This window comes from Lynx rufus, unplaced genomic scaffold (genome assembly GCF_022079265.1).
Source record: "Lynx rufus isolate CCGP_SWC_20201006 ecotype Redwood Valley unplaced genomic scaffold, mLynRuf1.p SCAF_11, whole genome shotgun sequence".
Taxonomy (NCBI): Eukaryota; Metazoa; Chordata; class Mammalia; order Carnivora; family Felidae; genus Lynx; species Lynx rufus.
Window position 1 is genome coordinate 50,871,572 of NW_025814825.1, and position 23,037 is coordinate 50,894,608.

A 23,037-nucleotide genomic window follows, 5' to 3' on the forward strand; every position below is an offset into this window, starting at 1 on the left:
ATCTTTTACCATCTTTGGTGTGTTCTAAGTAGACTTGAACAGTGTTCCTTTCTGTCCTCTAACTGGAGGTAAGAAGAATGTTCCTGGATGGTCTTTCTAGACCGTGAGCCCAGAAAAGCTGAATGTCTGTTCTTGAGTATCTGAAACAAAGGAAGGCAAGAATTAACTCACAGGTCCCTCCATGGCCTGGCTCCTATTACCTCCTTGACCTCTTCTCCTCCCAACTCACTGATTCCAACTAAACCACACTGGCTGCCTTCCCATTCCTCAAACATGCCAGGCACATCCCCGCCTGTTGTTCTGGCTATTCCCTCTGCTTGAAATACAAGCTGCTCCCAGAGGCACATGATTGTCCCCTCAACTGCTTCAGGTCCCTTCCATCAGACCATCTTACCCGCTTTCTTCATAATCAATGGCTCCATGTGATGCACGTTTTGCTTCTCTGTCCACCTCCCCACCTATCACTAGAATGGGACAGAGTCATGTTTTATTCACTGCCAAGGCCCCAAGTGCCCTTTCCCAAGTGCTGTTACATGCCTGATCCCCCCCCCCCAGAGCTCAAATTCCCTGCCTTAGAAATAATTAGTATCAGAGTAGGTGACTTCTATAATTCTACTTGTGTTAGACAAGCCCAACTTTAAGCATCCAAATCCACCAGCATAGGTCCTACCAGTCACATAAGCTTCAGGCTTCGATAGATTCAAGCACACATGAGCAGCTGGAGCTCACTAGGTTGCAAGTTTCCTAGAATGCTGTGATCTCAATATGCCATTAATAGGGTTCACTTAATGAACGAACAGCTCAAAGATGCAAATTTTTCACACGGTTGTAAAGAAGTTTTTCCATAAAGAGCTAAGACAAACCTTTTTAGTCAGCCAAAAGAAACTAGTAAAAACTAGATTTATACAGAACATCCATTGATCTTTATTTGATTTGACAAAATCTGCATTATTAAAAGACAGGTAATAAAATTTAAGCTTATATTGAATCTTACATATTATGTTCTATAGTATCTAGAATATCACATAAGAAATGTCAACTGAGGGGGAAACAGGATAAAAGCATCACATGCAGATGCTCCTGGCAAAGGGGGAACTGTATCTGCAGGTGAGGTCCGTAGTGTGCAGCGCATAAAAAAAGTCCTAGAGAAAATGCAACTGACTTACTTGGGTGAAGTGTTTTTCCTTTTGGGGAGAGGAAGAGGTGGCAAAAGGGGGTAAGAATTCAAAGGCATATGCAGAATGGCTTCTCCATTTCAAAATGTAATAAAAATATTTAGATTATGGCACTAGGGCACCTTTGAGGAAAAGAACACCTTAACCAGAGTAGGCTCATTGCATAATTCTTTAGTAATCTGTACAGTTTTCAAGTAATGGAGAGGACTTAAAGAATAATTTTAGTGTAACCGTAGCTATCTATTTTTCTTCTCGCCCTCTGGGGCTTGATCTGTTTCAGCATCACAGGGACACTTCTCCACACAGTTTCTAGGGAACCAGCCTCGTATCCTTGAAACACCTGAGGAAGAAAATAAAATTGAGGTGAAATAGATCTACGGCAATGATATTGCTGAGCCCCATAAGTCCTATTACTCCAAATCAATAAGCTTTTAGTTATGCGTTACTTTTTTCGCCCTTTACCATCTTTTATAAGCATAATTTGAGGGAAAAAATGGTTTTTAAATGCTTCTAACAAGCTAGAAAATCACTATTTCTCAAATTCTGTTACCTGGGAGAGGTGCTAATGTGGTTTAGGACAACCCCTACGGGGAGTCAGGGCGGAATGTCCCAGTTTGGGCATTCATTTACACATGTGTGATTGTGGGGTTTTTGGCACACTGTCATACTTTATCTGTTTCAGGGAACTATCTCCCCGTAGCTTCTGTGAATTTCCTTTCTAGGTTTTTTCCTAACACGTAAATTTTTATATCAAGGCTGCCCAAGCAGTCATATGGGGTTAATTAACAACCCAGTGTTTTTAAGAAAGCATCCAGGATTAATCTTTACTTAAAAAGAAAATTCTAGGGGCACCTGGGTGGCTCAGTCGGTTGAGAGTCTGACTTTGGCTCAGGTCACGCATGATCTTACGGTTCGTGAGCTCGAGCCCCGCATCAGGCTTGCTGCTGTCAGCACAGAGCTTGCTTCAGATCCTCTGTCCCCCTCACGCTGCCCCTCCCCTGCTTACGCTGTCTCAAAAATAAATAAAAAACATTAAAAAAAATAAAAAGGAACAATTCTAAAACTTAAATAAAATCAGAGACACGGAAAATTTCAATCCATCAGTTTCCATTAATACTTAATAGGAATATTCATTCACGGTGGGGAGCGTGTGGCACAGGCATCTGGGACACAGGCCACTTGGCTTGGAGCCCTGGCTCTAATCTGTTTTTAGGGCGGCCTTGGGCAACGTGTTCAGTCTCACTGCATTTTGGCTCCCTCGCCAATGACAGGTAAATGCTAGTACCTCCCTCAGAGGGCTGCTGGGGACTTGGATACCACACAGGAAGCGAGTGGCACTTCCACAAGTACCAGTCACACAGGTGACAATGAGCTCCAATATTGGCAACCATTAAAAAGACCGGAAAATAGAAGTGCTGTACAGAAATAACATAAGAAGCCTCTTTCTGTTGCTTGAGGATGTGTCTGTTATGTGCCCTGATGCATGTGACAAGTGACTGTTAGGGGTTATTCTTGTTAAATATGGAATTATTACTAGCAGTCCTTTCTATTAACCCCTTCCATTTCCATACCTTCTACAAAGGAATCATCGAGAATTTTATCTCCATACAACCAGTATCTGAAATATTTAAGAGATTAAAATTAATTTTTTTAGGCGAGATGCTAACTTTGTCATTAAAGAAGAAATTCACTACTTTTATCACTTACCGTAACCCTCTTGTGGCCAAAATGAATTCCCCTCTCTGTAGCCTTATTCGAGGCTCTTCAGTGCAGGGACTTGTGAAGAAGGTTTTGATTCCCTTATTCAAAGGACAGCAGGCACCACTGTAATCTTCTATTACTCTATACCGAACCTGGCGTCAGTAATCAGAAGAACAATCTAACATTTACCCCTGAATTTCTGTAAGTTTGAATTTAAATTGTTAAAGGTGGACCCAAAGTATCAGGTGACAAGTCTTTCCCTCCCAGTTCCTTTATAGGAGGCAACTGATGTTTCTAGTTCTCCAGGCTTTTCTTACCCTTCATTTCAAGCACTTAGCTAAGAATTAAATTCTAGAACAGTGCTGTCCAATAGAACTTTCTGCAGTGACGGAAATGTTCTATATTTGTGGTATCCAATGTGCTAGCCCCTAGACACGTGTAGCTACTGAGCACTTCTAATGTGGCTAGTTCAACCAAGGAACTGAATATTTTATTTGATTTTATTTAATTTAAATAGCCACATGTGGCTAGTGGCCGTGATATTATACAGCAGAAGTGTAAGGATGGGTTTCACACTAACGAGCTAGACTGAGGATAATTATTTTTCTGTTGGCAATGTAAATTGACTACATTCCCTCCAAATGGCCAGTCCAAACTATGTAAGTGAAAGCAAAAGTGAACTGTATCAAATTTCAACAATTATGTTAGGAAATATTATTTAATAAAAGCCAACAGTTGCCTTCTACTCAAAGGCAATTTAAAAAACTATACAGAAGTGTAGAGCGTGACAAAAAGGAGAAAGAAACTAGTATCATTGCAAAAAATTACTTACACTTCTGACTCTCTTATCTGCTTTTTGTTTCAACTGTTCAATCTGGAGATACAAAAAGAAAAAACACGATCTCAGTGTTGAAAAACAGCCTTTTGCCATCTACTGCATCAGAGGGACATGACAAACTCCTGATTTTCGAGCATTTCACAGTGCTGACAATTCAAAGGCCACGTGTTTCTCACAGCGAGGAAAGAGGACCCTATGACTGCGAACAGGAGCTGATGGGCTTTTTTCTCAGTATCCTCTACCGTCCATCTGTGTCTACTCACTGAGTATTCCTTACAGCCCAGGGATCAGGGAGATGCACTCTCTGTCCTCCTGGGGCTTCTAGGCTAGTCCCGGAGGTGAGGATGACACACAGACTCACAGATTCTTTAGAGACAAGGCAGACAGACTGCGAGATTCATCCACGAGTCTCGACTAAAAGTCATCATGACGACTCACTTTTCTTGACTTATTTAGCAACAATTTAATAAATGGTACTATATGAGACATAGTAGGGGAAATTGAGGTAGCTCATGGCCTCTGTGCCAGAATCTTGTCAAATTACAGGTCTAAGATCTAAGAAATAAATAAAAATGTTAGACTTCACAAGCACCATACAACAAACAGTACATGGTTAAGTGTCGAATTCCGATGAGGTGGGGCTGAAACTCGCCTTAATATTATTTCTGATAGGGAAGTCATGTTAGAGAGAAAAAACAGTATGGACAGAATTAGGTGGCAGGAACGCACAAGGAGTTCACTGAGGAAGCCGGGCTGACTGGACACGGTGATTCCCATTAGGAAGTAGTTGGGAGGGCAGTTGTAGGCCAGATTTTATAGGACTGAGTGAACGGATCAGGACTTTATCTCATGCATATGGAGAATTAAAGAGAGATTTAAATTAACAGAAAGACATGATACAAGGAGTGATTTAGGACTGTTACCTTAGTGCCTTACTGAAAAAAAAAAATCATTATTTTACTACAAAACGTCATCTGAGTTAAGAGGAACTAGAGGAAGAAAATGAGACAGAAAGGAAAGATTGAACAGAAATACTCACTGTTAAGTCGTACTGGTGACAGCCTTCTCTTATCGGCCATGCGAGCCCATCTCCTTCAGGGACCCCTGACCACGTAAATACCTGTTTAAAGTTCTTCCATCTACTTCCCATATCGTAGGGAAAAACAAAGACTTCATCTAGTTGGTAATACTGAATTCGATCTTTAGCCTGTGGGGAACAGAGATGTTAAAGTGGCAAACGCCTCTGCCTTCACTGGCTTTAAGGAACATACTGTTGGCAGTATTGACAGTAATATACGTTTCTTCTCACATCTGTATCACTCCTAGAAAAGCTTCCTCCTTGTTGTAATGTTAGGGTACACAGAAGACATAGACAAATTTATCTGAAGAGGACCTGGCTACCCAGCACCAACCTCGTAGATCATTCAGGAAATGTCTTACGGGGCTTATTTCAGAACAAGTATTCAAAAATGCTTATTAAAAGAGTTAACGGCTTTATTCCACATATAAAAAAATCCTCATTGCTCCTGGTTGTTTAGCAAAGCAAAAGGATCCAGGTGTAAAGAAGGGCTGTTGATAAAAAGATTTAAGAAACAGCAGGAGTTTATGTAGGATAGAAGAACTCTTCCGTGGGGTGCTCTACAATGTAATGGTGCATCCTGGGTGGCAGCAACACCTGTGGGAATGGCCAGGGCAGGTGCACCAGGGGAGTCACCATTCTCTGATTTTTTTTTTTTAATTAGCAGATACGTGCAGATCTTCTTTCATTTTTTATACCACCACACATGTATATACATTCACTTATATATGCATTTATACATACATTTTACGCATATACCTAAATATTCAGGTTGCATAAATTGTTTAAATTTAATTGTTAGCTTTAACAGAAGGACGTAAACTGGCTTAGAATTTCTTAAGTTCCACTGACACCTAGTGGTATAAAGATACATTATTTACTCCTATAATAAGCGTACAAACCCAGTTGAAATTTGTATAAATTCTAGTTGTGGTGATTTTGATAAATTTTCTATGAACTTAATATAATCATTTATTTGTATTTTTTACTTGGCAACAGAGTGCAGTTTTAAAATACGTTCTAGGGGCACCTGGGTGGCTCAGTCGGTTGAGTGTCTGACTTTGGCTCAGGTCATGATCTCACGGTTCCTGAGTTGCAGCCCCACAACGGGCTTGCTCGCTGCTGTCAGCACAGAGCCCACTTTGGATCCCACCCCCTCTCTCTGCCCCTCCCATGCTAACGCTCTCTCAAAAATAAACATTTAAAGAAATATTACAAATACAATAACTTCTAAATTTAGCATGGTATTCTACAAAGAGCCTTGGCCATTCAAAAAAAATTATTAATATAATCAGGATATATTATGCTAACTAGAAATGGTACCTTGAAATATTTTATTATCACGGGACAGTATTTTAGGGAAAACTTCTCGCAATTACTTATAAAGTAATATTGATGTTAATTCAATTAAAAGAATTGTCAAGCTATACGTATGTATGAATCTACTGAACTATATAAATCCCCACCCAAAAAGTAAAGGATAATTTATTTTCTCTTTTTATAAAGCTTCAGAGTCTTCACAACGGATAAGAGTCTCAAAGAACAGATTTCGGCTCTTAACAAACAAAGCATGGTTAAGGATGAGCGTAGTTAGTTAGTTTGTTTGTTTATTTATTTATTTATTTATTTATTTATTTATTTATTTATTTTCCAGAATTGAAAACATTTTACTTACTTTCTACAAAGCATCTCATGAAAAGCCACTATACACATCTATGATCACACAGTTTAATTTTATGAAGTTCAGATGTAGGGCTTTGTAAGTTCAGAGTAAAAGCTTTAAATGCAAACAGCTGTAGATAATTCTCAACTTCTTAGTTCTGTGATAAATCCATTCACTGGGATTCATGCCTTTATATAAAATGTCCATAAGTGGATTTTTCAGAAGTATACAAATCGCTTTATATAGGAAATCCTATGTACAGATCAACTATTTGACGAGACTTTGTATATAGACTATATTTCACATCTATTCCTTTTTCTATTCTCAGGATGAGTGCAGTTTAAACATGACTGAGGCATGGTCTCTGCCTAAGAGAAGCACTCGGTGAAGTTGGGGGGATTCTAGCAATACTGTGTTAAAAGGTAACAGAGGTATGTGATAGATGCTATGGGAAAGGCAAACAAGGTACTTAAACTAGTGTAGGGAGAGTCGAGGAAGGTTCTTAGGAAGAAATGGCACCTAAGCTAAATCTTGAGGGACAAGAAATCAGGCAAAAAAGAGGGAGCAAGAGTGTCCTAGGCAGAGGGAATGACATGTGGAAAGGTACAGAAGCACAGGATGTACAAAATATAAGTTGTGGTTTCTGGTATTAGTTGGTATCGAGAGTGCAATGGGGTGGGGAGGGGTGGGAACTGCGGTAGAAGAAACAGGTAAGGGGAAGACATGAACGGTTTGATTATGTATAAGCTAAGGAGCTTGGACTTAAACCTGTCTATCCGCGGTTCTCAAAGTACGCTTTGCGTACCTCTTCGAGTCCCCAAGAGCTTTTCTTGGGGTCCAACAAAGTTAAACAACTTTCATCATAATACTAAGATGTCATTTGCTTTTTTCATTGTGTTGACATTTGCAATAGTGGGTAAAATTGCCAGTACCTTGAGCAGGAATCAAGACAGTGGCCCCCTCTGTATTAGTGATTATCATATTCTTCACTGGTACATACTCATAGTTAAAAAAAAAAAAAAACCCAAACAAAAGTTTTACATAAGAATGCCCCTGATGAAGCAATAAAAATTATTTTTTTTATTAAATCTCAACCTCAAGTAGATGTCCTATGAATATTCTGTGCGACAAGATGGAAAGTGCACATAAAGCATTCCGATGTGTTTGTCTCAAGGAAAACATCTGTTTGAGTTGGGACTAACAAAAGCTGTGGAGCCAGCTTCTTTCACACAACGCTATTTTTACTTGACAGAATGAATAATGAAACAAAGTAAGGTTACTGAGATGTCAGTACCTGGCAGAAATTTTCTCAAAAATGAACAAACTCAAGCTGTTACTTCAATGTAAACAACTGAAAAAAATGAAGGCTTTCAAGTGAAAATTAGAATTTTGGAAAATCTGTATCCACCACTATGAGCTTGAAAGCTTTCCAGAATTTAAAGATTTTCCCCCAAAAACTTGGTAGTGATGTGAATGAATGTGTCACCATTTGGAAAATCTTCCTAACTCTGTGAAATTGTATTTTCCAAATGGCCAAAACCTGGTGCTATAAAATCTTGTAGGGTAAAAGGCCCATTCACAGAGCAAGATGTACTGATGCATTTAAATGTAAAAAAATACAAAGTTTACTGATGTATCTTCACATCTCCCATGCAACTAACCTTTCAGGAATTATCACCTGTCAAGTTTCAATGTAGTATCCAAGAATATCCACAATTATCCAAAAAGCCTATTAAAATACTCTATCCTCTTCTATCTACTTATCTGTGTCAGGCTGGAATTTCTTCATTTACTTCAATCAAAGCAACATATCTCAACAGACTGAATGCAGGAGATGTGAGAATCAAACTGTCTTCTGTGAAGTCAGATATTAAAGAGATTTATAAAAATATAAAACAATGCCACTCTTCTCCCTAGGTTTCACTTTGGAAAATATACTAAGTTTTAAAAATATGCGATTTTTATTAACATATAATAGCTTTATTATTGTTGTTTTTATTTTCAACGTTTATTTATTTTTGGGACAGCGAGAGACAGAGCATGAACGGGGGAGGGGCAGAGAGAGAGGGAGACACAGAATCGGAAGCAGGCTCCAGGCTCCGAGCCATCAGCCCAGAGCCTGACGCGGGGCTCGAACTCACGGACCGCGAGATCGTGACCTGGCTGAAGTCGGACGCTTAACCGACTGCGCCACCCAGGCGCCCCTATTGTTTTTAAATGAAATAATAAATCTTCACAATTTTTCTCACAAAATATGGCAATCATCGATATTACACAGACTAACCAAAGTTCTTTAGGGCCCTTAACAATTTTCAGGATGTAAAAGGGTCCTGAGACCGAAACATCTGAGGGCTGCTGCTATAAATTCAAGTCCACAAACTGGCTGCCAGGGGCTAAATGTGTCCCATTGGTGTGTTTTATTTGGCCCACAAAGTGTGTTTGTTTTTAATGAGAATTTCTTGCTAATATTTAAAAATAGAAAAGAGATGTCACAGAAATCCAGATCTCTTGCTTTTCTTGAAAAACAACGAGATGATCTCAGGATACTGGCTGAGTATCCCCTAAGGCAACATTCAGCTTCATCTGTTAGGCAGCTCTGTACACAGGCCAGTTCCTGCCATCTGGGTTATCTACCGGCTGGCCCTGTAGGCATTTGGGTTTGTAACCCCTGCTCCAGTGATGGTGAGGCTCTGAGCAGCTTTAAGCAGGGAGCGGAGTAGTCAGACTGACTTTTTACAACAGAATCACAATGGAAACGTTGTGAGGTCTGTGGCAAGCTATGCTATAATCCAGGTTTATAAGGTTTTTTTAATCTTAAAGCACTAAAAAAAACACCTTAATGGCACCTCGGTAGGACAGAAGTTCCTTTCCAAATGGTCTGCCTTCTCCCCTAACCTGAGAAAGAATGAGCAAATGGTTTAATGTGTGGTTTAGACTTCTTCACCAACTCCAGGGTGAACGAGAAGCAGATTTCTGTGGGAGTTATGTCAAATAAAGAATAAATCAAAATGTTTCCTATATTTACCTTTTATGTGGCATGCAAATGACTTAAGGAAGCCATCTGGTAGTCAAGTTTTTACTTCCGGGCATTTATTAGTTAATCTGGCCTATGAACTAATCTTTATTGATGTTGAGGAAACAATTATTAAAATTTACCTTTTCTTCAATCCATGATTCAATAGAAGTTTTGTTTCTGAGAATTATTTTCATCTGAAAATTAAATAATGAACAGTAAAATTTTATGATGAAACTTTGCTCCATTTAAGATTATCATCTTCATAGTAATCCTAGGAGATAGTTTTTGTTGCTCCGTTCCATTGATGAAGACACCAGGATAACAGAGGTTAAGCAAGACACTCTGTGGTCCATCTGACTCTAAAGTTCTTGTTCTTAAGCACTGCACCACAACGCCTCTCCATAAAATGATTACGGCAATCCATAATCAAATCTGAATCTAGTATTTTGATAAAAATTCGTGTTTTAAGTACTATCTTCTGATCAAGGTTTCCAAAATATTAATAAAATATGGATATAATCACTTAATCAGTACTTGTGTATTTTGTTACTAAAATCTATCACTATTTTTAATTAACCTTAAATTTATGATTATTTATTACATGAAAGTGACTCATATCATCCCAACATGACCAGATATTCTGCTTACCTTAAAAACCCAATATATTCAGTCTTGATTCTATTAATTGACCCTCCTAGCTAGGACTAATTCCACTGATGTGGGTTTTTACACCACAGGGTTTTAGTGTATTTTTAATATGATTCTTAATGAGAGGCACCGGGGAAATTTTTTCAAAGAATTTGATCCCAGGCTAATAGAATATATGAAGTACAACCAAAATCGGCGTATTTTAAAACTATGCGTGTAAACGGGTTGAGCGATGCATCAGAGCCCTCAGGTCCAGCATTTCGGCCTTTCCTCGAAGTCTGGCTGGGTCCATACAGACACACCCGTGGGCAAGGAGTCCCCTTCGTGTTCCTAGGCTAGAGCCTAGCCCAACACCTGGCCTACAGCAGACCTTCGATTAATGAATAAACTAACTCAGTGAAAGGAATGAATCATAACTACTTTGTGATCTCTTCAGGGCCACATCCTCCTCCTCTGTGTTCTCACAGCACTTTGTACATAAATCTATGACACTCACACCACCCAGTATTAGTTGCATGTTTACTACTAATTGTGAACTTCCCTAGGGGCAGGACGCTTTTCATTTTCATTACTGTACTCTCAGAAATTAGCAAAGTAATTCATCAGAGTAGGCATTAAATAGCATCCAAATCAGAGGGTTGTTACTGAGATTAAATGAGTTACTATATGTGATGTCCTTAAGACAGTGTCTTGCACATAATAAGTGTGCAATAAATGCTGGCTATATTATGATGATGATTAAATATATGCTGTTATAAAATAGTATTACCAATTATGTTTACTGAATACATGCGTGAGTGATCTTGGGTTAAGTCACTTTCTGTGATTTGATTACTCTTCTGTACGGAAGGGAAAATACTCCTCTTCAACTCTTTCTGGGGGGGTTGATGTGAAGATCAAGAGAGACCATAAATGGGAGAAGAGCTTTCTCAATTATAAAGCGATACAGGACTCCAAGTTAACATTCTAAAAATTAAGTAAGTTACCTAGAAATGCTGGCAAAGTTACTTCAAAATTATCTGACTAGTCCAGAGGTTAAATTAGTTACCTAGATGGAATACATTACAATAATGTCCACTTCACACTGCATTCTTAAATGCAGCCTTTATCTCTTTCTCATTATAGGCAGCCCCGATAAGTTGACAACTTTTAGCTAGAGGTAACCAAGGAACTTACCTGGATAAAAAACAACATCCCAACAGCTATGGTTGTTCCTAAAGCTAATCCCAATGCAAACAGGGTGGCCGCAAATGCTGCTAATCCAAAGGGAATAAGTGGAAGAGGATCTCTGCGGGCCGCACTCATATCAATCTTTACCGTGTTCCACCCAAAGGAGAGCTACAAAGAAAAACACACACTTGAAATATTCAGTTGTCATAAAGGGTCAGACGCTACTGGAACATTTAAAGCCACTTGATCAAAAAAGATCAACAAATGATAACCTAAAGCGGTGGCTAAAAGCAAACGAATTTCCAATTTGTTTCTAATTACTACTGTGGCCTCAACTCATACTGATATGCGCAATATCGTTCTTAGTTATTTTCAAATGTCACTTTTTTTGTTTTTAATTATTTCCTCGAAAGCGCAGGGCACAGCCCACTAACATTACTATGTATGAACAGCAGTCTAAATTGTGACTGTGGCGTCCATCTTCTCCTGGCTTTTCAATATTTACAGGAACCTTCCACAGCAAAAAGATAGCCGAGGATTCAGTTGTTTCTTCCCTCATGTTCCACAACCAGAGGTTAAAAACAGGCAAAATGCAGGCCAAATATGGCCTGCAGATGCCTATTGCCCAGCCTGCAAGATGTTTTAAAATATTCAGCCAGGTGCCAACATTTAAAAATCAGGAGACACTAAACAAAAAAATGCAGATTTTCTAATTTTTCCTGAGAGACTGGAAGATCTAGTATTATTGGACTAGATTTCCAACATTAAAGAGACTGAAGTTGAATATGGGTTGTCCCATCTGTGAAGGGCAAGTGTTCTCAGTGCCACAGTCCCATTAGACCTATGAATCTCATTTACTTTCAGGCTTCTTTAGGGACTTAAATTTGTGACCCTTGAACTTTATCTCATGACTACCTGCCCATAAATCAACCAAAGCTTTTACATATTTTAGGACATGTGCCTGCTTCATGAGGCACCTTCCAAGGCACTGGAACAAAAGAACTACACCTTGCCACACGAATCAAATGGAAACAAAATATTAGTGCTGTCTTTTTCTTCCTGTTCCTTTTCTTCTAATTATTCTTACCACAGCTAGAAAGTGTGAGATCAAATAAATTATATATACACGGTAATAAAATATTATCAACTTCGACTACAGTAAGTTTCCAAAACAAAATAATTTTTCCTCATTTTAGAAATTAAATTTTAGTACTTTTTTTAATATGAAATTTATTGTCAAATTGGTTTCCATACAACACCCAGTGCTCATCCCAAAAGGTGCCCTCCTCAATACCCATCACCCACCCTCTCCTCCCTCCCACCCTCCATCAAACTCTCAGTTTTTTCTCAGTTTTTAAGAGTCTCTTATGCTTTGGCTCTCTCCCCCTCTAACCTCTTTTTTTTTTTTTTTCTTTTCCCTTCCCCTCCCCCATGGACTTCTGTTAATTTTAAAAATTAAATTTTAGTACTTTTTTTTTTTTTAAAAGAAATTCATACACAGGTAAAGCAAAATTGTTTCCCGACCTAAATCATAGAAATCTTATTTCCCAATGGGACTCCTGAAATAATAACTGCCATTTAATCTGGCATAAGTGATTTTATAACAAACGTTGTCACTTACCCGATTATAAAGCTGGGTATACATAGTCATAACAAAAATGAAGGCAGCATGAATACAACCCAGCGGTGCTAAAAGGAGAAACAGTGTGAACGAAGCATGATTTTGGAAACCACAACAGTTGTTGATCCAAGGACAGTGATGGTCCATCTTCAGCACACATCTAACAAGAAAAATTTACATAACACATGAGGCAAAAAATCCAATCTACTTTAAATCACTTTGGTCTTCAGAAGATCAAGCAAACAGGAATCCAGCATGTCTATGAGTCACAGAGGAATTATACTCTATGGAACAGAAAGTAAAGTCTTTATGAGTTTTTAAACAACTTTGACCAGTGACTTCTTTCAATTTCTAAACAGCACAAGAAAAGGCAGGCTTTGTAACAGCTTCTGAGGAAAAGACGTCTGCTACAAGGGAGTTTGCTTAAAGAATTCAGGAGTCCTGCTAAGAGGTTCATCATAGAGAAATAAGCATGGGTTCCAGATTTACCTCTAGCTCTGAAATGCAGTGACTGAAGTGGAGTACAACAGAGACCACAAAATCTCCACTGGGGTGGATGGGACCCAGCAGACCTAGAACTAACTAACTAACTTCCTTCCTTCCTTCCATTTTCCCTTTCCTTCCTTCCTTCCTTCCTTCCTTCCTTCCTTCCTCCCTCCCTCCCTCCCTCCCTCCCTTCCTTCCTTCCTTCCTCATCCTTTAGATGTGGAATCTCTGAGCTAAGCATACTAACTATGGAATATAAGGTGTGGTATTAACAAGCAAAGTCTTACTGAGCTTCCTTCCCTTGTTGCTAGAAGAAAATTTCCTGGCCTCATACCAAACGTTTATTTGCTACAAACGTTCTCCTAAACCTCAACACTCTTACCACAAATTTCTAATTAGTGGAATAGCTGTTTATTTAAAAAGGTTCCAGGGGCACCTGGGTGGCACAGTCGGTTGAGTGTCTGACTCCTGATTTCAGCTCAGCTTATGGTCCCAGGGTCTTGGGATTGAGCCTTGTATCAGGCTCCGCACTGAGCATTAAGCCGCTTAAGGTTTTCTCACCCTCCCTCTGCCCCTTTCCCCCACTTGCTCTCTCTTTAAAATAAAAATTAAGAAATTAAAAAAATAAAAAGGTCCCAGTTTATTTCATATTTTTTATAGCGATTCAGTTTTCTTTCCATTGCTTTTTTTTTATATTAAACACTTGTGATAATACGCACCTGAATTCATTTATTAGATATGGATAAAGTGTAAATGTTAGTCAACCAAAATAATGGAAAAAGCAGGTCTCCTTTATAGTTTAGACTCAGAAAATTCTAAAGCTAGTTAAGATGACAGAAGACAAGCATGATTAATCCTGACCTATAGAAACAACTTGGAGGCATAACTTTTCACTCTTGGCAGGGTAAGAAGCAAAGTAAACGTGTATTTTTCCAAATAAGTAAGTAAGTAAGTTAAGTAAATAAATAAATAAATAAAAGCTTTTCACTTATAACAAAAAAGAGTGAGGATTATTTACTTATTATCAGAATTGATAACTTAAGACTACAATGGAGATATGGACAGAAGTATTTTGACAGTGTTTTTTTATAAAGAAGCCACCTTGCAGAGAATAAGACTAGGACTGATGTGACAGAAAGAACAACAACAGGAGACCAGTCACCACGTTGATCAGTCCCCAGTGAGTAGCAAAGACATACAGTACCTGTTACACTTTCTGCAGTGATGTGACCGTGGAGCCTTGTATGCTTGGCAGACTTTACAATACTGGAGGTACATGCTATCCTGAGAATTTTCCTTGATAGCAAAATACAAACAAAAATCCATCAGATATCTGATCCTAAGTAATAGGTTAAGCCTTATGAAAATGCTTTCATAAGGTCTGATTTTATGGGGGATGGGGATAAGGATGGAATCTGAACTTGCTTATTTCCTGCCCTTTTATCTGAGCAGAAATACTTTTAAATAATGAATTTCTGGTAACAGCAGCATCACTATTCCAATTACCCAGAAGTCACTTTTCATTTCTCTTCCCTGTGCTCCACCCAAACCCATCGTCACTGACTGTAGCTGGTTTTACTTTTCCAAAATCTTTGTAGAATCTTTGTAGGAGTTCAGAAAAAAGGTAGCTGTCAACTTGGCAGGTATCTTGAAGTGGATATTCAAACATCAGAGTTGATACTCTTTAGGAAATCTGGTTCCCCACCCCTCCTTGCACTATTTCAATCATTTCAAACTACTGTCCTGTAGTATAGTTTCTCTCCAATCCAAACTATTGTCAGAATAATATTCCTACAACATGACTCTGACTACGTCAGAGCTTCACTTGAAAACCTCTAATACCTTCCTATAGTCTAAGAATTCCTCATGTGTTTAAGGCCCTCCAGAATCTGCCTTTGTTTCAGCCTTATTTGCAGTACATAACCCGTCTGTCATTTCAGACTATATGCCTGAAATGCTTTCTTTCCCATTTATGGAAATTTACACTCCTCCTTCAGGTCCACAGCTAAAAAGGCTCACTTCCTTCTAGCTTCAACAGCACTCATCACATTCTTCTCCATAGTGTAATTACTTACACAAGTTACCTTGGTTTCTCTCCTCAATTACAAGATTTTTCAGAATATGAATTCGTCTTACTCATCTTTGTACTCACTTTAAACAGAACACTAGTGTTTCTCCAACACAATGTACCTAAGAATTATCTGGGGATTTTGTTAAATGCTGATTCTGATTCGTAGGTCTGGAGTGGAGCCCAAGATTTTTCATTTCTAATAAGCTACCAGGTGGTGCCCATCAGCAAGGAATATGGAAATTCATGAGTATAAACTTGCTACAATTTTTAAAAAGCCATAAATTGATTCGTACTGTTACTTCCTAATGTTATGATTTTAACATTGATTTGAAAACTACGACTTAAGTCACCAATTTCTAAAGACTTGTTCTCAGTTCTGAGGGCTGTTAATGTATTACATAAAAAAAGATCCTAGGGACGCCTGCGTGGCGTCCGACTTCGGCTCAGGACGTGATCTCGCAGTTTGTGAGTTCGAGTCCCACATCAGGCTCTGTGCTGATGGTTCAGAGCCTGGCGCCTGCTTCGGATTCTGTATCTCCCTCTCTCTCTGCCCCTCCCCCACCCACGCTCTCTTTCTTTCTCAAAAGCAAATGAACATTTAAAAAAATTAAGAAAAAAAAAGATCCTAGCCAAATTGCATTGTGAAATTATATGCAGTGGTTCTTAAATTTAGGACTATGGACTCACCAGCCCCTCCATTTTTCTTTTTCTTTCCTTTTAATGAAGTAAAAGTATTCAACAAAATCTCTCTGGGAAGTACTGATTTAGATGAATATTTTCAAGTAGATACAAAATAAATTCTTTGACTTTAAATGATCAGTAATTAGAATATGCTTAGTCTCTACCAACGCAAAAAGTATGTTGTGTTTGATATTATTGGTTAGCAGATAAATCATAAACTAAATATATGATTATCATTAGAGTTCCTTATCTTAAGGGATCTTTTTCTTACCGGTTTCCACCCCAAAGGGACAAAGCCAGGACCAATAAACATGGCATTGAAGTAATTATAAAGAATCATGACAGTCCAATTTATCAACATGATGAAATTCACGCTTCCTCCAGTTGTATGTAAAGGCCAATACCACAACACAGAGTCAATCATGGCCATCGTAGAACATATTGCTATAACACCAAGGGCTATGATGGGACCCCAGTGACACAGTCTCTTTAATTCTTGGAGATTTTCAAACTTGATAACTGAGCAGAGTGCACCCATTTTGGTGAGGAAGAATGCCTTCCTACTTTTAGAAAATCACAGATTTCCTTTTTCTGTGCACACATTTCCATGTGCCACAAGTCCATGAGTGTTCCTTAATTGTCATGACTTCAAGTTGTGGGATGTTAATGCAGATTATGACATTTCCACTGTTACACACTCAGAGCTCTTTATCTTAACTAGAAGAATCCAGTATCTTGGCTTGAAACCCCATCTAAAGAAAACAAAATGAGAAAGTTCAGTGAAAAAATTTTATTATATACCATATTTAACTCCAATAACCACTTAAACAAAAGCATCTCACATGTGCTATGGAATGAGTACCTTATCAAATGGCAAAAGGAACTGCCAGTAAAACCTTGGTTTGCGAGCATAATTCCTTCCGGAAACATGCTTGTAATCCAAAGCACTGGTACATCAAAATGAATTTCAAGAACCATTGACTCAGTTGTGACCATGTGACATTCCACATCACCTACTACTCCTATTGCAAGACATTGCTCATTTATCGAGTTAAAATGTATTGGAAATGTTTGCCCCTCTTGCGGAACGTTTGCAGAACAAGTTACTCCCAATCCAAGGTTTTACTGTATTTTTATCTGATCCAAAATAGGGCTCAAGTCTGAACTGCGAGTAAACTGGATACGTGATTCTAAAATAGTTGTTTTTATTTCTTTGTTTCCAACCTGACAGGTAACTGTGATTGTCTTTAGTGGGTGGTTGGAGGAGACCGAGAATTTTAGAGCTGGAGCAGGGCTTTAAAGGTTGACTGAATCCGGAAATTGGTTTGGAAAGGCTAAGTGATTGCACAAAGTTCACAAGTAACAGCTGAACCTAGACTAGAAACCAAACCATCTAATTCCTTTCACAGAGCTCTAAACTGCCTCTTGCCGAGTCTCGAAGTGTCAAGTATGAGCCCGGCAGGGTCTACACATTTGCCTGCGGTTGCCCCCAAACCCCAACATAAGGATCTATTCGGGCCAAAGGTAAAGAGGCGAGCGAGTGAAAGCAAAGCCAGAGTGAAAGGAGGGGAGGGGCGGACCGGGGAGACAGAGGTGTGTGCGAAGTCGTGACTGGAGGCACACAAGAGAGGAACATGGATTAAAGTATTTGAGAAAAAAGATGAGGAAGTGCCTCTGGAGCGAGGGGCAGGGAAGGCGGGCCGGCGAGGGCCGGAAGATCGGTGGAAGGGTATTTCCGACCAGACTGCAGTGAGTCAAGGGAAGAGCTGAGTTACAGGGTAATAACGACTTTCACGCAACAGATGCCATCGCCTTGTGCCTCAGTTTCCCGCCCGTGTCTGGAGCAGAGCGCTTAGAAATCCTCACTCGGGAGAGGACCGTACTGGCAAGCGTGGCTGGTTTCAACCTTCTGGAGATTCTGGGCTCACTCGGATGGGGTGAAGACGGCCAGAATCATAGTTACATCCCTCGCCTTGACTCCCACCTCAGTTTGGTCCTTCGTGCCCGCTCCTCGGCCATCGCATTTCCGGGGCGGCCTGGGCTCACCCGGAACAGGTTTTCTCCTCCTCGGATAACTCCATCATGGGTACCTCAGTCCAGCGCAAGCAGAAAGCAAATCCCGGTTGCAAGAAGCTGGAGTGCGGGACCTGCCCCCACCAGTCTGCCTCTCCGCCAGCGCTCTCGCCGCTGCTCTACTGCTCCCGCCCGGTGCGCGGTCTCCGTAACAGCCACTTCCGGCAGGTTCGCCGCATCAGACTTCCCTCGGGAAGCAGGTTCCTGGGACTTAGAGCTTGGGGAGCCAGAGCCGCTTTCCAGAAAGTGGAGGGGCCAAAAATGCTTCCAGTGATCCATGAGAACGCGCAGATTTTCGGAGGCTTTGGGGGGCACTAACAGAAGTGCTTTTCCTTAGCGAATTTTTTTAAATCTTGAAGTCCGAGCGGGCAATTAAAAACGCATGCAGGCCAATTTCCGGAGGACTGAGATTGCGACGAACAACCAGGAAGCGGCCCGGCTGGGAGCTGTCCCCGGTTCTCCGCTCTGCTGTCGAGGCTGCCTCCGGGGTCCTTACACCGTGTTCCTCTGTCCCGCGTGGCCTCTGCCACGACCTGGGCCTCGGCCCGGGCCGATCACTCCGGAGCCGCCATGTCATCCGATTTCGAAGGCTACGAGCAGGACTTCGCGGTGCTCACGGCAGAGATCACCAGCAAGATTGCGAGGGTCCCCCGACTCCCTCCTGGTGAGAGCCCTGACCCCGGCCGCGCGGGGGTGGCCCCGAGGGCGCCGAGGCTCGCGGGCTGTGGAGCGTCTCTGAGGCGCTAGGTGGTTCAGGGGCCCTTCCGGGGCGAAGCAGTCTGACCTGCTTGAGGGTAAAGGCAGAATCCGGGCTGGGTTGTGGAGTGCCGCGAAAAGAGCCTTCGGTATTTGAGCCTTCTGGGCTGGAATCTGGACTTCGCCGCCTTGTTACTTGTACAACCTTGGGAACGTTTCTCTGAGTCTTCGTTTTTTGTTCTATTTTGTTTTGTTTCATTTGTAAAAATAGAGATGTGAGTATTACAAGAGAATGAATGAACGTACCTAGATCGTAGGTCTGCAATATGCACTACCGTTGTTTTGTTAGTAATAATACTATTACATTCGGCCAAGTAGGATTAAGAGCTATGGTGCCTGGATTCAAAACCCCACTCTGCCACTTAAGAGTCGTGGCACTTAAAAAGTTTCTTAAACCTCTCTCAACTTTCCTTCTTGGTAAAATGGTGAGAACTGTACATGTCAATAGAGTTGTTGTGGAGATTAAGTGATTTAACATAGGGAAAGCCCTTTCTTGGTGTTAGCTGCTATAATCGTTAGTATTTTTCATACCCCCAACCCCATTTCTTATTTCTCATCCTTCTTGGAAGACTGCAACCCACTTTTATGTAAAACTTGGTACAGGATAATTTTTCTCACTTTTAGGATTCCACATATCCCATCGAGAAGTGTTCTTGTTTTAGAAGTTTTAGCATATCTTACTTGCCATGCTAATCTGTCAACTCTGAATGTGGGAGCTATGTTTGATTTCCTTGGCATTTACTTAGAAAGGGCTCAGAAAGACGTTTAAGTAAATAGTTGAATATAAATATATTTGGTTTTTTTTTTATTCTGAGACATTGTTTTAGGATTTATCTTTCTCTAAGTACATATTTAATTTGAGTAGTTAGTTGCAGGTAAGATTGTTACTTGTGGCTTAGTTTTGCTGGGGAAACTGAACTGTCATCTGCACTTGACCCTACCTTGGCTCTGGGGTATAGTGTGCAGAAAAGAGGGTGCTCACTGATCTGTGAACTAGTGGGCAGCTTCCCTATTCCCACCTTGTTAGTCAGTCCTTGATGCCAGAATAATTTCTGCTGGACCTAAGTTGTCGTTCTTCTTTCCCTTTCCCTACTTCCCCCAAACTTGTGTGTTTATAAATAATGTTCTTCCTTTATTTCTTCGTTTTTCTTTCCCCTCCCCTGACCCATTTTCTATTACTAGGGACATTTGCTTGAGACCAGGATCTCTGAACTGACACCCCACTCATCCCCTGAAGTCCCAGTTAGTTCTGGAGAGGTGGATGATGTCTTAAAGAGGTTTATGAGCCCAAGTGAGGGAACAAGAGGAGAGAATCAAGGTAGCGTACCGCCGAGCTCTGCTACCTCAGAGATTTTCGTGGAGAGAGTGGCTGATGGCCTCATCACTTCATGATACATCACCTCGCCTCTTCTCTTCAGTTCCGCTTTTCTCCACTGCCCAAGACCATCTTGATTTTTGTTGTCGGTGTTGCTGGAGGCGGCTTCCTTTGACTTGAGTTCCAGAGTCGCAGAGTATCAGGACTTGTGGTTTCAGTTGGATTTTTGTTCATTTTTGATTGTAACAGTTTTAACAAAGAAGCATTTTCTGTTTGGGCGAATAGCTTTTGTGTTAAGAAGGTGTTTTATAAAGTAACAAAGTCATACATGGGTGCAAAGTTGTAAAAGCTGTTTCCAAGAAAACAGTTTTTGTTACAGTTTTCTTCTTCCTCGTCTTTATGTTTTAATGTAATGATTCTTACCATTTTGAAGGAAACCTTTGATTTAGGTACCTTAAAAATAAAGCCTTGACTCACCTTACGTATAGTATGGTGTAAGGCCCAAACATAGCAGTTACATTGGAATTGAAAAAGGACCGTAGAGCTGGCACTGGAGAAATGCTTACTGACTTGACTAATTGAATAATAGTAATTCTTAAAAATGTAGTAGTTTTCCTCTTAATAGTTACTTATACTTGCTCTCTTTATAATCTGTTTCTAATTGATAAATAGAAAAAATGAAAAAAATATATCCAGTGCAGTTATGAACTTCAGATATGTCTCTGGACCATCAGTGTGTACAGCCATGAGAAAAACAGTATAATTAAAAGTAATTACAGTCCCTCCCCATCAGAATATCATTAGTGGTTGACTTAGAGGAGATGAACTATAATTTACTTGAGTTAAAAAGTTTACAATTGGGGCGCCTGGGTGGCGCAGTCGGTTAAGCGTCCGACTTCAGCCAGGTCACGATCTCACGGTCCGTGAGTTCGAGCCCCGCGTCAGGCTCTGGGCTGATGGCTCGGAGCCTGGAGCCTGTTTCCGATTCTGTGTCTGCCTCTCTCTCTGCCCCTCCCCCGTTCATGCTCTGTCTCTCTCTGTCCCAAAAATAAATAAACGTTGAAAAAAAAATTAAAAAAAAAAAGTTTACAATTGGAACACACTTTACAGCCAAAGCAGTTTATTTCCCCAACTTATTAACTTATTTAAATGGAAGTAGAGTGAATAGAATTGATTGCTATGAACTTCAACCTGTGCTGTGCATACACAATGTATTAAAGTGTTACTTCCAGGGAGAATAGAAAAGATGGAGTACTTTAAAACCTTATTTTATAAAAGAAATTTGATTACTCTGTGGTATGTTTTAAACAATAAAGAGACTGTTCCTAGACTGAAGTGTTTGAATTTAAATAATTTTGGTACTTGGACTAATGAAACAGATCAGTCCCTCTTGGTAATATTCTTATGGCACTGTATTTGGAATTTAATTTTAATGATTAGTGTTCGGTGGTAAAGTCAGGAAAATGGATGGGTAGAAACATACCTAATACTAATTGGGAAGTTCCTTTTCTTCTGGTGATGAATCCTAAGTGGGAGGATGCTTTACAGGTACAAAGTTGCCATTACATCAGGGAGGCTTCCTCAAGAATCTTAAATAAAATGTTCTTTTGCAATGATATGCTTACTTCACCATTTGCAGAGAGATAAGTGATCTTTTGTGAATCCTACCACTTTGTGAGATTCACACATGGCACCTGTTCTGCTACTTGCGAGATGTTCTATCTTGAGCAAATTGCTTGGTCCCTTTAAGCCTGCTTCCTCCATCTTTAAATTGGCGAGAGGAGGTAATTGCTTCAGCCTTACTTACAGTGTTGTAAAAATCAAATGAAAGAAAGTCTGGAACACAGTAGCACATTTTGTTTTCACCAGAAAAAGTGCGTGATAAATGAGCTATTAGCGATGTTATTAACACTGCTGAAGAACAGCTGGCAGGGTTAGACAGGACCCAGCTTCTCAGACTTTGTGGTATTAATTAAACTCTTAAAGGAAACTTGGACCTCAATTCTTGCTTCCTTTTCTGCCTAGACTAGAGTTAGGTGAATCTCTCTCGAAGAATGCCTACATTTGAAAGGATGTGAATGATCACGGTCTTTTGGATGTGAAATGGAAATTGGGCTTCGAACTCGTGATATCTAGAAGGGAGGCAGGGGAAAGAAGGGAAAGTGATGGGACAAGACAGGTATCCTTTCTGGAAGAAAATTCTCAAGTCTTGCTCATGAGTTATGCCACTCCTTGGAGGCTTTTGGAAACCATCTAGGCATAGCTGTGAATGGAAGAAGCCATAAATGTTCCATGAGTCTCTCTTGCCTCTGTAAGTTGTAGTGTTTGTAGGAGGGAGAATTCAGAAAAGTCTGCTTTTATTTATGAATACTGTGGTTTGCTTAAAATACATGTGGCTCTGGAGCTGCAATGTCCACATGTAGCTACTGGACACTTGAAATGTGGCTGCAGAGTGAAATGATAATATTTTGAATATATTGGGCTAACTATTACTAAAACTAAATATATACATGTATTACAACTAATTTTACTTGTTTCTCTTTACTTTTTAAGATGTGGATACTAGAAAATATAAAATTTCATGTGCGATTTGCATGCATTACATTTCTGTTGTTCTAGAGAGTTAGAGTTGAAGAGATGGTTCCAGTTCTAGTTCAGGAACCCGGGTGCACAGTAAATTGAAATAGCTATACTCTAATCCCATACCCGCACTCTAATCCCAGAGGGACCTCTCGCCCTTCAACA

The 23,037-nt window shown here is 40.0% G+C and overlaps 2 protein-coding genes across 8 annotated transcripts in view; one reads left to right on the top strand and one right to left on the bottom strand.

Moving 5' to 3' along the window:
- Nucleotides 1-1,326: 1,326 nt before the first annotated feature.
- ZDHHC6 (zinc finger DHHC-type palmitoyltransferase 6) lies at nucleotides 1,327-18,377 on the bottom strand. 4 transcript variants are annotated; one of them, XM_047073441.1, is made up of 11 exons: nucleotides 18,195-18,376; nucleotides 16,420-16,900; nucleotides 14,601-14,692; nucleotides 12,911-13,070; nucleotides 11,296-11,457; nucleotides 9,612-9,665; nucleotides 4,754-4,921; nucleotides 3,709-3,750; nucleotides 2,883-3,028; nucleotides 2,747-2,793; nucleotides 1,327-1,515 (listed from the first exon to the last, which is right to left on the bottom strand). In XM_047073441.1, exons 2-11 carry the CDS (start codon nucleotides 16,684-16,686, stop codon nucleotides 1,412-1,414), a joined length of 1,242 nt encoding a protein of 413 aa, XP_046929397.1. In that variant the 5' UTR covers nucleotides 16,687-16,900; nucleotides 18,195-18,376; the 3' UTR covers nucleotides 1,327-1,411. The 4 variants fall into 4 exon arrangements, with proteins under 4 accessions (XP_046929397.1, XP_046929396.1, XP_046929398.1 ...); XM_047073440.1 differs by having other exon boundaries at nucleotides 18,133-18,376; XM_047073442.1 differs by lacking the exon at nucleotides 9,612-9,665 and having other exon boundaries at nucleotides 18,133-18,377.
- Nucleotides 18,378-18,534: 157 nt separating this feature from the next.
- VTI1A (vesicle transport through interaction with t-SNAREs 1A) overlaps nucleotides 18,535-23,037 on the top strand; it is a 348,886-nt gene continuing 344,383 nt past the window's right edge. Inside the window, exon 1 of one of the 4 annotated variants that reach the window (XM_047073444.1) lies at nucleotides 18,535-18,885. In XM_047073444.1, the coding sequence (XP_046929400.1) occupies nucleotides 18,792-18,885 (94 nt within the window). In that variant the 5' untranslated portion in view covers nucleotides 18,535-18,791. The remainder of the gene's footprint in view (nucleotides 18,886-23,037) is intronic. The other 3 variants (XM_047073446.1, XM_047073445.1, XM_047073447.1) reach the window with 3 other exon arrangements.

What these genes read in the sequence shown, in the direction of transcription:
- ZDHHC6 (XM_047073441.1), bottom strand. Translation starts at nt 16,686, where the DNA reads ATGGGTGCACTCTGCTCAGTTATCAAGTTTGAAAATCTCCAAGAATTA. An exon ending in CACTGCAGAAAGTGTAACAG is followed by an intron (nt 13,071 to 14,600) that starts GTACTGTATGTC and finishes TTTTCTTGTTAG; the next exon opens with ATGTGTGCTGAAGATGGACC. An exon ending in TTGGCCACAAGAGGGTTACG is followed by an intron (nt 2,794 to 2,882) that starts GTAAGTGATAAA and finishes TAAATATTTCAG; the next exon opens with ATACTGGTTGTATGGAGATA.